Source organism: Podarcis erhardii, assembly GCF_964252035.2.
Source record: "Podarcis erhardii genome assembly, chromosome: 2".
Taxonomy (NCBI): domain Eukaryota; kingdom Metazoa; phylum Chordata; class Lepidosauria; order Squamata; family Lacertidae; genus Podarcis; species Podarcis erhardii.
In genome coordinates, this window is record NC_138498.1 from 15,178,724 (window position 1) to 15,192,852 (window position 14,129).

Here is a 14,129-nt window from a genome sequence, read left to right on the forward strand (position 1 = left end):
TGCCAGACTTTACCCGGCGGAGAGCAAGCTGTGAAGCTTTGTACAGTGGTGCCTCGCAAGACAAAAAGAATCCGTTCCGCAATTCTCTTCGTCTAGCGGTTTTTTCGTCTTGCGAAGCAAGCCCATAGGAAATTCGTTTTGCGAAGCACCTCCAAAACGGAAAACTCTCTCATCCAGCGAGTTTTCCGTCTTGCGAGGCATTCGTCTTGCGGGGCACCACTGTATAATCAGCAAATGTCCAATTCTGATGTCCAACTCTGAAGTCTGCTGAACAGTGTTTCCGGATAACAACTACTGTTTCGTTGAATTCTTCACCAGCCAATTAGTTCAACACTTGTAAGTAGAAAGATACATAATTTCTTCATTAACCAATCTTTTTTCCGAATAGATATAACGAAAAATACTCTGGAACAGTGCTCATGCGATTATGTAGTCACTGTTCACTACATAATCGCATGCACTGTTCCAGAGTATTTTTCATTATATCTATCTATATCTTTGTTGAACCAATTGGCTGATTATACAAAGCTTCACAGCTTGCTCTCTGCCAGGTAAAGTCTGGCACCGTGATTCATTTAAGGACTTTCAGAGACTTCAGTTAGTTCGTTCTGAATTATTCCAGTAAGAGCTGTCCGGCAGTGGAACAGACTTCCACGAGAGGTGGTGGAATCTTCTTCCTTGACGGTCTTAAAGCAGATGGTTGGATCTGTCACAGATGCTTTAGCTGAGATTCCTGTATTCTAGCTCCTCTGATTCACCAATAGTTCTTCACAGACTATTATGGACACTGATACATTCCTTGAAGCCACATCCTTACCTTGCTGATCGCAAGAGGGACAGAGCTTCAGATGCCTGGCCAGCGAGTAGACTGTCCTGGATCCGTACCATGGCCTCAGCTCGCTGCTCCTCCAGTGGAATTTCCGATGCAGCATCGAAAGGGACAACGTCCTCCGGGAGAGGCTCAGGACCCTGACGGCAAGAAAGAGATGCCGGAAAATAACCTTTGTAAAAAAAAACCAGAAGCTTTTCTTTTGGGAATTATAGGGACAGAACTACCTAAATCAGGGGTCAGCAAACTTTTTCAGCAGAGGGCCGGTCCACTGTCCCTCAGACCACATGGTGGGCCGGACTATATTTTGAAGAAAAATAATGAACGAATTCCTATGCTCCACAAATAACTCAGAGATGCATTTTAAATAAAAGGACACTTTCTACTCATGTAAAAACACGCTGATTCCTGGACCGTCTGCGGGCCGGATTGAGAAGGTGAGTGGGTCGCCTTAAGTTTGCCTACCCCGACATAAATTGTACAGAAATTTATTTATGTACGTGCCAGGGAACTGCCATCGGAGCTCAGGGTGGTGGAGAGGCTCTCGGATGCTGAGGAGGGAACCAGCCGGGGTAGAGGGAGGGCTTCCGCTGAAAGAAGGAGGGGAGGAGGAGACAGCGTCGGAGGTAAGGCTCAGAGACGCTACAAGAGAGACCAGCGGTGAGAGCTCAGGACCTCCCCTTGGAACGCCCACTCTGCGCAGAAAGCTGTCGCGCAGGGAATCAAGGAGGAGACTTTCTGTCAAAGAACTTTTATGTTGGAAGAAGTTCCAGAAACGTCCACTGACGGATTCTGCCAGTGATTAAGACAGTCACGAAGTGAGGGCTGTCCGGCTAGGGAGAGTTTTAACCAACTACTCAACTTGGAGCGGTTTGGCGCTTACGCACAAGCAACCCCTTATCCCATTGCAGTACGTAACTACAGCGGCAAGAAAGTTATTTGCCCCAAAATGGAAAGAAGAAGTCTTGACATAAGAAGAATGGATACAAAAACTTATGGAATATGTAGAAATGGCAAAACTAACCAGAAGGATAAGAAATCAAGATAACTTTCGTAAGAGTATATATTTAAAGTAGATAATTAAATGAGCAAAATAAATGAATTTGGATATGCAGAATATATTAAAGAATAAATTCAAGGAACTGCAGAAAGAGGAGGAAGGAAGTCAAGCTTTGAAATGTTAAAATGATTGTAAAATTAATGAAATGTATACACCTGAAAAGTTTAGCTTTATAAATAAACTTTTTTAAAAAAGAAAAAGAAAGAAAGATGCCAGATGTATTCCGAACAAGGGGAAAGGATTGATTCAAAGAGGAAGGATTGAATGCAGATTCACACTAAGGTTTTTCTGCCACTCACACTGCAGAGTTCTGTTCGACCAGGGTGGAATTCTTTTGCCCGTCAAATGATAGGAACATTTTTAATTTTAACGCGTTTCCAGATTGCAAGCCTGCCTGCATTTCCAAACGCATGCTTTTTATCATATCTTCTGAAAGGAGGCTGTGGCGCCAGCTCAAAATAGGGCTAGAGGACTTACAAAACCAGCTCAACATTTGGAAAGTTAGAAACCCTACCCCCTACTGGCTTCCAGAAGGCACTGCATGAATGATGGCTGAGAAAATTCAGTTACAGATAGGTAGCCGTGTTGGTCTGCCATAGTCAAAACAAAAAATTCCTTCCAGTAGCACCTTAAAGACCAACTAAGTTAGTTCTTGGTATCTGTAGAAGTGTGCATGCACACGAAAGCTCATACCTAGAACTAACTTAGTTGGTCTTTAAGGTGCTACTGGAAGGAATTTTTTGTTTTGAGAAAATTCAGTGCACTATTGCACTACAATCATCAGTTTTCACACCTCTCTTGAGAAGATTTTAGCAAGATGCAAAAGCTGAAAAACTGAAAAACAAGTGTTACCAAACCTCTGTTGGCAATTGAACATTCACAGACCAATATCCAGACTTCACACAACTAGAAAATATGATGACTACACTAGGCAGTACTATCAGAGCCAGAGTGGTGTAAGGCAACTGTGGGCCAGTCACCCTCTCTCTCCCCCCAACCTACCTCACAGGGTTGTTGGTAAGAAGAAGAAGAAGAAGAAGAAGAAGAAGAAGAAGAAGAAGAAGAGGAGGAGGAGTTTGGATTTGATATCCCGCCTTTCACTCCCTTTAAGGAGTCTCAAAGAGGCTAACATTCTCCTCTCCCTTCCTCCCCCACAACAAACACTCTGTGAAGTGAGTGGGGTTGAGAGACCTCAAAGAAGTGTGACTGGCCCAAGGTCACCCAGCAGTTGCATGTGGAGGAGCGGATACGCGAACCCGGTTCCCCAGATTATGAGATTACCGCTCTTGACCACTACACCACACTGGCTGAAAAGGGTAGGGGACCATGCATGCCACCTTGAGCTTCTTGCAGTAAAAGCTGGATACAAATGTAACATGTAATAAATAGAATTTTCCAACTGGAACACAGACAATTTACTTCCTTTTGCAAAATATTAGGGACGCGGGTGGCTCTGTGGGTTAAACCACAGTGCCTAGGACTTGCTGATCAGAAGGTCGGCGGGTCGAATCCCCGCAACGGGGTGAGCTCCCATTGCTCGGTCCCTGCTCCTGCCAACCTAGCAATTCAAAAGCATGTCAAAGTGCAAGTAGATAAATAGGTACTGTTCTGGCGGGAAGTTAAACGGTGTTTCCGTGCGCTGCTCTGGTTCGCCGGAAGTGGCTTAGTCACGATAGCCACAAGACCCAGAAGCTGTACGCCAGCTCCCTTGGCCAATAAAGCGAGATGAGTGCCGCAACCCCAGAGTCGGCTACGACTGGACCTAATGGTCAGGGGTCCCTTTACCTTTATGACTTCAGAACCAACCTTGTGCATTTTAGAACTGGATCAAACAAGAGAGCTGCAAAAGCGCCACTCTCCGTTTCCAGACAGCTAGAAAACAAAATACAGGAGCCCCCAAGCTGCTGTGTCAAGACTGGTTATTTCCCATTATCCTACCTTGATGCATTTATCAATTTGCTCAGCCAGCCTCGGCCACATCTTCTCCAGCTCCTCAGGTGCTCGGGGCTGCACAGCCGACCTAGCAGGCTTCTTCTTCCTCTTGATTTTCTTGCTCTGCAACAAACAAACCAACAGCTTCCTGGTTTCTGAGCCAGCTTTTGAGGAAAAGGGGCTGCTGACAGAAGTCCACAAGCACGGCCCAGGGAAAGTGATTAAATCAATCCTCTCGCCTTACTAGAAAAATTAACCAATAAACTGAAACTGACACGGGGACAAATAGAAGAAGACACCTTCACCCTGGTATGGCTCCCCTTTATCACATACACAGCCCAACAAGACAATGACAAAAATCCACCAACAGCATACAAATTAATATGGCTAACCTGATCCAGAACACCCACCCACCCCACTCACACATGAAAACAAAGACCACCAAAGACAACCCCAAATGAACAGCCACACCCTAGGCCAACCCCAACCTCTCTCACCACCAAAGGAACACAAGTGAACAGCAGAGAACCTGCACAGGCAACGCTGACACAAAACCCCACATATATTAAGTAAAATAGAAACATCCCCACCCCACCCCACCCCCACTCATCTTTCCCCCTATTCTTCCTAATGTCTCAACAAATGAAATTGATTTGTAAAAAAACACACAAAAAAAGTGTTACGTGGAAAAAAAATACGAAAGAGAGACATTGAACATACCTTTATAAATCAAGAAAATCTGTAATACATTTTTAAAAAATCATCCTCTCAGGCCCAGAAAGTATGTGCAGCGCTTCACAGACGCCAACGATCAGCTTGGGAAGCGCTGCGGAAGGGATTTCGCAGGTACTGGCAATCAGCTGTTTGTTGGTGTCTGCAAAGCCCCACCCTTACCTATCCCCACACCTGACACCCTATATTATGTATAGGGAAGGGCAGGTCTGTGCATAGCTGTCAACTTACAGATTTGAAAATAAGGGAGCAGCAGCCTCGAAAATAAGGGATCAGCAGCCAAAATAAGGGATTTTCCAAGCACAAGTATGTTCAACTTCTGAGCCCCTCCAAGCCAAAAGCAGAAAGCCCAGCCAGCAGCCAAACGAAGCCTCAAGCGGTGGTTCCCACAGCGCAGCAACCCGGCAAAGGGGATGCAGCAAGGAAAACCACCGTCACCTCTCCGCTGGGAAGCGCTGAGCAAATGCGAGTCCCCAGGCAATGCGGCCGATTTGATCAGCACAAGGCATGCAAGCTCACCCCGCAGTCGTTCTTAGACTCCTTATTGGGTGAGCAACGCAGCCAAGCAACACAGTTGGAGCCTCCCTCCTCCCTGGCCGGCAGGGAGGGAGGGAGAGGAGCTGTTTCCTTTGAAGCCCGGGAAATTTAAGGGACCACATCAATAAGGGACAGCAGTGGGACACGGCGCTGGAATAAGGGACTTTCCTGCCAAATAAGGGACGGTTGACAGCTATGGGTCTGTGTGGCTTGGCTGAAATGGAGAGGCCTAGTGCGGCCTACTTGGGACCCGCCAGCTTCCCTGCATGGAAAGGACTTTGTCCCCATACACCAATATACCTGGACCACTAGGTTGCTCCTCCCTTTGCAAAATCTCTCCAGCATCTTCACGAAAAGGTGAGTGGTCTCCACCAGATCTTTCAGGAATGACCTCGGCTGCTTTGTGGCATCAAACTTACGGAAGAGGGTGAGGAACAGTTCGCGGTACTCCATCAAGTAGAAAATGTTGTCTGGGAGAAAGAGGTGGTCATGTTGTTAGTGTTATCCGTGCACACAAGCCAGCGTTTCCTGCTCTACAAGAAATTCAAAAATAGCGGAAGGAATAGGATCCTAAGCACTTTATGCTAAATCCACTTGGGGGCCAGGCAACCTGTGTACAGCTCACGACCAGGTTTCTTGGGATTGCCTTATAGACCCAGTAGGGTCACTGTGTCCTGGAGGAGTTTCCCCTTCCAAGTCCAAAAATTATCAAAAGCCCTGTCCACAGTACAGCAGATGCCCCTGTTCTGTGGAACAGTATCCCTGACCAGTGCCTACTATCAGTACTTCCGTGAAACAGAAGACATTTTTGTTTTGACAAGCTTTTCCAGCTGTATGGAAAAGTCTCTGTTTTAGGCGCTTGTTTTCTGTTGACTTTCCAACAAGATCTTCAGCGGCTTAGCTGTTTCTTAGAGCAGTGTTTCCCAACCTTGTGCCTCCAGCTGTTTTTGGACTACAATTCCCATCATCCCTTGCCACTGGTCTTGCTAGTCAGGGATGATGGGAGTTGTAGTTCAAAAACAGCTGGAGAGACAAGGTTGGGAAACACTGTCTTAGAGATAATATTTCTAAAAAGACGTGTATAAATGGCAATTCATAAATTGAAAACAAGAGCAAACGGACAACCGTTTCTTTCTTCTCCATTATCATCTATGTGCTCCTGAGGCTACCTAAGACAGCACATCCGCCCAACACATAAAGCTCTCAAGTCATTGCCTCTCAATCTGAACTGGGTCTTAAGCACAGACAGGACATTGTTCTAAGACAGTGGTTTTCAACCAGTGTGCTGTGGCATCCTGGGGTGCCTTGAATGGTGGACATGGGTGCCACAGGCAACACTGGCCTCCATCCCTCTTCCCTTCCTTCCCTCCTCTAATGCCCTCTCGCATCTCTGCCTGCCAAAGGCTTGCACAGCTGTTTGTTGCAACACCCCTGGCTTCAAGTTCCGCAGGCGAATAGTGCCTCTGGGGCTGGCCAGGGGGTGCTTCCCAGGCCCCTGTGAGACAGTGTGAGGAGGCACCTCTTTTGGGGGCAGGGAGGACAGCTCAGAGACCAGGGGCGGCAGCCCAGAGGACTCCCAAGGAGAGGGGAGAAGAGGAGGCCAAGGGAGCACTCCCCAAGGGGAAGGTATTTCGAAAAGGGTGAGGGGCTGCTGGCTCTGCAAGCAAGGGGTGACACAACTGGGCTCCTTAGCCCCACAGGGGTGCCGCAGAAAGAATGTAGTTGGTCAAGGGAGCCGTGGACTCCAAAAGGTTGAAAACCTCTGTCCGAAGAGGTTGTGTTTTCTACAACTAAAAATCCTCACTCTTTATGATGTGACTGCTGTTGCGCAAGGCTTCTTCTTGAGAATGGTCCATTTCGTGGACCGTCGTTAGCAGTTCCTGGTAGGCTTTGAGAGCCAGATGCATCCTGGAGAGACAAGTGACAAAAGGACTCAGTCGCACAGCCAAAACAAGAGGGGGAAACCCAGCAGGCCTTTCCACAGGGTGACTAACGCCCCTTACCTTCTAGACCAAGAAGTAGCCTCCTTCTTATCCATAAGTAACATCTCGTAGTATTTGGTCAGGCTCTGCTCAATGAAGTAGAAAGTCCGAACGCTAACCGTTTCAGAAACCAGCTGAGGTTGGAAAGATGAAGCCCGGTTGAAGGCCATGAAAAAAGCCATGGCCCATAAGTAGTAGGTCTCATCGTGCTGCTGGGCCTTCTCCCTGATCAGGTGATCCTGCAGGACGGGGGAGAAGAGAGAAGAGGAACGTCAAGAGGAAGCAGCCGATCCCTGTTACTGCTCCTTTTTGTTTGGGTTCCTATTATGTGCACAGTGGACTGCAAGAAATTTCAGATGCAGAGCACAGTGGTGGTAACTTCTATATACTCTGGTACCTCAGGTTACATACGCTTCAGGTTACATACACTTCAGGTTACAGACTCCACTAACCCAGAAATAGTGCTTCAGGTTAAGAACTTTGCTTCAGGATGAGAACAGAACTCGGGCTCTGGCGGTGCGACAGCAGCAGAAGGCCCCATTAGCTAAAGCGGTGCTTCAGGTTAAGAACAGTTTCAGGTTAAGTATGGACCTCCGGAACGAATTAAGTACAGTGGTACCTCAGGTTAAGTACTTAATTCTTTCCGGAGGTCTGTACTTAACCTGAAACTGTTCTTAACCTGAAGCACCACTTTAGCTAATGGGGCCTCCTGCTGCCGCCGCACGATTTCTGTTCTCATCCTGAAGCAAAGTTCTTAACCTAAAGCACTATTTCTGGGTTAGCGGAGTCTGTAACCTGAAGCGTATGTAACCTGAAGCGTATGTAACCTGAGGTACCACTGTACTTAACCTGAGGTACCACTGTAAAATATGAACATTTGCACCTTTCTACTTATTTTGCACAATGAGAAAGGGCTGGAGGGAGGTCTTTATGAGACCTATTCATCTCCATGTGCTTCCAGGACATTTGTCACCCATCACACCAACCAGCACCGGTTTTTCTTTACAATATTTATACTGGGTTGTATCCAGCAAAGTCATTAACCGGCAATCCATTCCGGGAGTTCCTCCAGCTCTCCGATGCAGATATTTTTCGTGGTGGGGGAGGGTCTGTTGCACAAGTGGAAACTGTTCTGTTTGTGCAACGACGTCACTGGATTAAACTCTTATTGCCCAATGACAAAAGTTAAAATTAAATCCTTAAAATACAAAGTTCTGATCTGGAACAGAAATAAGGATGATGTCTGGCAGAAATGACCGGCAGAATCCGTGACCAGGGAAAAGAGTTGGCAGAAGAAGACTGGAAGAAGTTTAAAGACTATTTGCAGAAATATTGTAAAATTAATGAATGTTAGAATGATGTTGGATAGAAACTAAATGGTTTCCAGATGTAATGCTTAAGAGATACGAAAAATAAGGTTTTGAAATAAGTAAAAGAACTAAACTTTAATAAATATCTTATTAAAAAAAAAAGGATGATGTCTTGCCAGATCCGGCTGAGTTGGCACTTTTATGTTAAGGAACCGATATCCCCGGGGAAGGCAGTGCTGCAGCTCTGCTCAACACCACCAACATCCCTCTCCTCCAGGACGCTCCATTTGCCATCCCCACACTCGCTTGGCAGCATACAGACACCACTCTCACCTTGACCAGACACATCAGGCGATTGTAGCAGTTCTCCAAAAACTCCACGCAGAACTCCTTGAGGAAAAGCCTCACGTTGAGGGCTGAGCGGCGAGAGACGCCCTCGCCATCGCGGGCAAGCTGGCGCCTCTTTGGGACCCGCCGTACCTCCTTGGCCAGATCGTGGCTGTAGTTCTTCACCTGCCCAGGAACGGGAGAGAGCAGAGAAGATAAGAAGGTGGGGATGGCGGCTGCAGCGGTGACCTGGAAACTACAATTAAGCCAGAATGTGGCAGCTAGACTGGTGACTGGGAGCGGCCGCTGGGACCACGTAACGCCGGTCCTGAGTGAGCTGCATTGGCTCCCAGTACGTTTCCGAGCACAATTCAAAGTGTTGGTGCTGATCTTTAAAGCCCTAAACAGCCTCGGTCCAGTATACATGAAGGAGCATCTCCACCACCATCGTTCTGCCTGGACACCAAGGTCCAGCGCCGAGGGCCTTCTGGTGGTTCCCTCATTGCGAGAAGCAAAGCTACAGGGAACTAGGCAGAGGGCCTTCTCGGTAGTGGTGCCCACCCTGTGGAACGCCCTCCCACCAGATGTCAGAGAGAAAAACAACTACCAAACTTTTAGAAGACATCTAAAGGCAGCCCTGTTTAGGGAAGCTTTTAAAGTCTAATAGGTTATTGTATTTTAGTGTTTTGTTGGAAGCCGCCCAGAGTGGCTGGGGGAACCCAGCCAGATGGGCGGGGTATAAATAATAAATTATTATTATTATTTCTCCTACTCTCGCTCTGCCTGTAAGTCCTACTTGCTCTATCAAGCATGAGAGGGAGGTGCACACCATGTGTGGGGAACCCCTGGCCTTCTGTATATTGTTGAACTACAACTCCCATAATCACTGGCCATTGGCCATACTTTCTGGGGCTGCTGGGGAAGCATAGTTCAGTGACGGCTGGAGGGCCACAGGTTCTCCACACCTGAGGAGCACCAGAGGAGGAGTATAGGTACAGAATCCACAACTGCAGCTTCCTCTGCAGTTGAGGGGGCTTGTAAGGGTAGGCAGGTGAGGGCTTTCTGGGCTACCACTTTGTTGTTGAAGTAAGAGTAGCGAAAACGCAGCTAAGAAGCTCAAACCATGACTGACACCCTTCTTTGGAAATTAAACCAATGCCCAGACTTTAACATTCAAAAGCTTTACTTGCAGAAACTCAAGTTATAGGTGATTTAAAACATAATATTTACAGTCGCGTGCTTGTTCAAGCATGGGCTTACGGTCTCTTCTTCTAACTTCCAAACAACTGTATTTTCCTCTTTCCAGAGCTCTGCACTCAGCCTTCTGTATCTCAGTTAGGCCAGGCCTTGCAGTTCCTATGACAGATTGCCCACTTTTGCCTTCTCCTGCATCTTTGCTCTCTTTCTCCCAAGCGGAGAAGCACTCCAACACTCAATTCAACCTAGCGGTGTTCACTGTGGATTATAAAACACAGCCATCTTGCCTCACATTAAACAGAGTCTCTCCTTCACTGTATGCCTCCAATGTGACCAATGAGAGCCAATCGCATGAGAACCCCTACAAAACTCTCTGAACTTGGTTACCAACTAATCCAATTTAAACACAAAGTAATGCATGCAAGTGGGGGACGCGGGTGGTGGTGTGGGTTAAACCACAGAGCCTAGGCCTTGCCGATCAGAAAGTTGGCAGTTCGAATCCACGCAACGGAGTAAGCTCCCGTTGCTCGGTCCCTGCTCCTGCCAACCTAGCAGTTCGAAAGCATGGCAAAGTGCAAGTAGATAAATAGGTACCGCTCTGGCGGGAAGGTAAACGGCATTTCCATGCGCTGCTCTGGTTCACCAGAAGCGGCTTACTCATGCTGGCCACATGACCCGGAAGCTGAACGCCGGCTCCCTCGGCCAATAAAGCGAGATGAGCGCCGCAACCCCAGAGTCTACCACGACTGGACCTAATGGTCAGGGGTCCCTTTACCTTTACCTTTTAACGCATGCAAGCATTGACAATGTCTGTGAATTAAATTACTATACTTAACACACTTCACAACCTGTGATGGTTCTAGGGGTTGCTCGTGCGTAAACTGGCACCACACCTGGCTGGGTTGCCTGAGTGAACCTTTTCTGTCCAAACAGCCACTCGCCCATGGCTGTCTCAATCGCTGGCAGAATCCGTCAGTGGGCGTTTCTTGAACTTCTTCCAGCAAAGAAGCTCTTTGACGCCTAGTCTCCGCCTACTCTCCCTGTGCGGAAGCCTTCTGTGGGCAGTGGAGGACCCGTGCTCTCCCCGCTGGTCCCCGGCGAGGAGTCATGGGACCGCCTCGACGATTCCCCCATCTGCCCTCCTTCTCCACTGGTGCTATGCTGATTTCCTTCCCCAGAAGATGGGCTGCTTCTCCTCATCCCGGGACGCTCCCCGGAATCCCTCTGGAGCCCTCTCTCTCCCTCTGGCTCCGATGGCAGTTCCCTGACAGAACCCAAAGTAGCAAAGGGAGGCCTTCAACTTTGAGCACTGCCAGGCAACAACTCTCCCCACCACACACACACATACACACACACTTGCACCCACATCAACTTACATTCTGAAGTCCCTTATGCATCACAACGTCTCTGTCTCCAAAAGACTTCAGGCCCTGAATGACGTAGCAGCCACCGAAACGAGAGTGCCTGCGGGGATAGGGAGAAGCAGATGCATATATCGGGGGAACAAGCATAGTTTGAATCAAGGATCAGAAGTGTTAGAAGCACAGGTCTTACTGACTAGTGATTTAAATCGATTTGATTTAAATCGAATCCACCCTGCTTCACCTGCTGCTCCGCTGGAGAACCCGGCTCTTCTTCTCAGCCAGTTCCTTCTGCCTCAGGTGCTCCAATTCAGCGGCGTCTGCGCTCTGCTCCTTGGCTGAGCGGGCCTGCCCTGTTGCTGCCAGTTGCTCTGGGTTCTGTTGGGGACACGGACTTCTGTGACTTCCTGCAAGCCAAGCTAGGCTCACCCAAGACCAAGCCCATCCCAGGCAGAGGGTAGTCACTGCAGGTAGCCTATAGGACAAGGCAATCTTTCTGCCTGTCTTCTGTGCCTCCCAACTTTGAGAAGGCTTACAAAATGCTAAACATATGGACAACCGTGTTAGGTTTGACCGGGGAAGGTTAACCTATGGCCATTTAGATGTTGATGGACTGAAACACCCAACATGCCCGGCCACTGGGCCCTGCTGGCTTGGTCAGCAAGGCAGCCTGCTAGAGAACAGCGAGATCTAAATGTCAACTAACTCACCCATCACTTCACCTAACAGTGACCAAGTGAAAAGACTCACAAAATGACCACGCTCAAGACATGTCCATTTTTGCCCTTCGCATGCGTGATCTGAAGGCACATTGTCTCTAAACCTGGAAGTCCTGTTCCTATGTATCACAGATAAACTCGGTCCAATATATCTGAAGGAGCGCCTCCACCTCCATCATTCTACCCGGACACTGAGGTTTAGCGCCGAGGGCCTTCTGGCGGTTCCCTCACTGCAAGAAGCCAAGTTACAGGGAACCAGGCAAAGGGCCTTCTCGGTAGTGGTGCCCACCCTGTGGAACGCCCTCCCACCAGATGTCAAAGAGAACAACAACTACCAAACTTTTAGAAGACATCTGAAGGCAGCCCTGGTTAGGGAAGTTTTAATGTTTGATGCATTACTGTATTTTAATATTTTGTTGGAAGCCGCCCAGAGTGGCTGGGGAAGCCCAGCCAGATGGGTGGGGTATAAATAAATAAATAAAATTATTATTCACTAGTTTTGTTAGCAACCGCTGTTTCCCAACCCACCAAAAACTGTCCCAATTACACCCCACCCCACAAGTCTCTCACAAGTACAGGTGAAAACTATTGCCATCTCCTCTTTCGTCTTGTATTCAAACTCTCCCTTTTCCTTCTTCCCTTTCTACAGTATATAAGTTTTGAATGCCACTAAATTCCTGCCAGTAGCACCTTAAAGACCAGCTAAGTTAGTTCTAGGTATGAGCTTTCGTGTGCATGCACACTTCTTCAGATACAAGTGTGCATGCACACAAAAGCTCATACCTAGAACTAACTTAGTTGGTCTTTAAGGTGCTACTGGAAGGAATTTTTTGTTTTGACTATGGCAGACCAACACGGCTACCTATCTGTAACTAAATTCCTGGGGCTTCATTCCCACTTCAAGAGCGTTTCTTCAGCCGGAAACTCATTTCCGGCACCTCTCTGGCGGGCGCCATTGCCATTACAGTCGTACTGTGTATCTCGAATGCCTTGGCTCCCAAACAAATCGGCTTCCGAAAGATCGAAACCTGGAAGTGAGTGTTCTGGTTTTCAAACATTCTTTTGGAAGCCGAACGGCCGACGGAGCTTCTGACTGGCTGCAGGACCAATCAGACTTCTGGGACGGATTCCGTTTGACTTCCAAGGTACGACTGTATAAGAGAACAAGGGAGGTGTTCATGGTGAGCTCTGGCACCTCTTTTTCTAGAAAAATAGCACTGCCAACTTCTAACACAGAGACTGTATCCAATGGACAGCCCAACCAGCAATTCAACAGGCCTGGGTTCAGCCACCTGAAGATTATCGGCCGCCTTGCCCAACCCTCTTCCTCCTCCCCTTACTTACCTGGTCACGGAACATAAGGGAGATGATCTCAAGCACATGTAGGCTCCACTGCTGCTCGCTCTGGGAGCTGGCCAAGAATTTTAGCAGATCGTCCATGCCACTGATGTGGATGGCCCATAGCACCCGGTCCTGAGTGTTGGCATCGTCGTCAATGTTCTATGGGAAAGACCACAGGAGCCTGAGTACAAGGGCACTGGGGTCCTCATGACCTAAGGTGCTTCTTCTTCTGAGTAGGGATACCAAGGGGTGAGGGGAAGGAAGGAAGGAAGGAAGGAAGGAAGGAAGGAAGGAAGGAAGGAAGGACACTGTGGTTGTTGAGGACAGGGACACTATCCGTTGCTGGCTTTCAAACTGCGTTCCAAGGAACAATAAGTTTGTGTTAAATATATATACAGTGGTGTCGTGGTTCTCGAACATAATCTGTTCCAGGAGTCCGATCGACTACCGAAACCGTAGCTGAGCAGTGCTAACCTAGTCTGCAATGTCAGACCAGGAGCAAAATCCCTCATAATTTTTGCTAGGGTTACTCCTATATAATCTAAATGGAGACAATGTGCAATGCACATTTTAAGCAGAACTACTGACACACCTCACTCCTGCAGAGGTTGTGTGTGGAAATCTATCATGTCACCTCACGTACTAGCGTGACATAGCGAGCAAATCTCTTGCAATATACCAGAGACAAGCAAAACCTATGACTGTTCCCGCTCCCCTCCACCCCTCCATCCAGCAGATTTAACGATAGCGTGGTGAATGTGTAGTGATGTGCGTATAATGTGAATGTGTAAACCAGCAAGCC

At 47.9% G+C, this 14,129-nt stretch overlaps 1 protein-coding gene across 3 annotated transcripts in view; it reads right to left on the reverse strand.

Annotated features, from left to right (window-relative positions):
* The window catches only part of TIMELESS (timeless circadian regulator), a 72,998-nt gene that overhangs the window by 34,752 nt on the left and 24,117 nt on the right, over positions 1-14,129 (reverse strand). For all 3 annotated transcript variants that reach the window (XM_081849522.1, XM_081849520.1, XM_081849521.1), the window contains exons 7-15: positions 13,331-13,486; positions 11,512-11,645; positions 11,283-11,370; positions 8,716-8,895; positions 7,094-7,311; positions 6,895-6,998; positions 5,391-5,560; positions 3,828-3,944; positions 818-969 (exon numbers count right to left, since the gene is read on the reverse strand). In XM_081849522.1, coding sequence (XP_081705648.1) covers positions 818-969; positions 3,828-3,944; positions 5,391-5,560; positions 6,895-6,998; positions 7,094-7,311; positions 8,716-8,895; positions 11,283-11,370; positions 11,512-11,645; positions 13,331-13,486 — 1,319 coding nt within the window. The remainder of the gene's footprint in view (positions 1-817; positions 970-3,827; positions 3,945-5,390; positions 5,561-6,894; positions 6,999-7,093; positions 7,312-8,715; positions 8,896-11,282; positions 11,371-11,511; positions 11,646-13,330; positions 13,487-14,129) is intronic.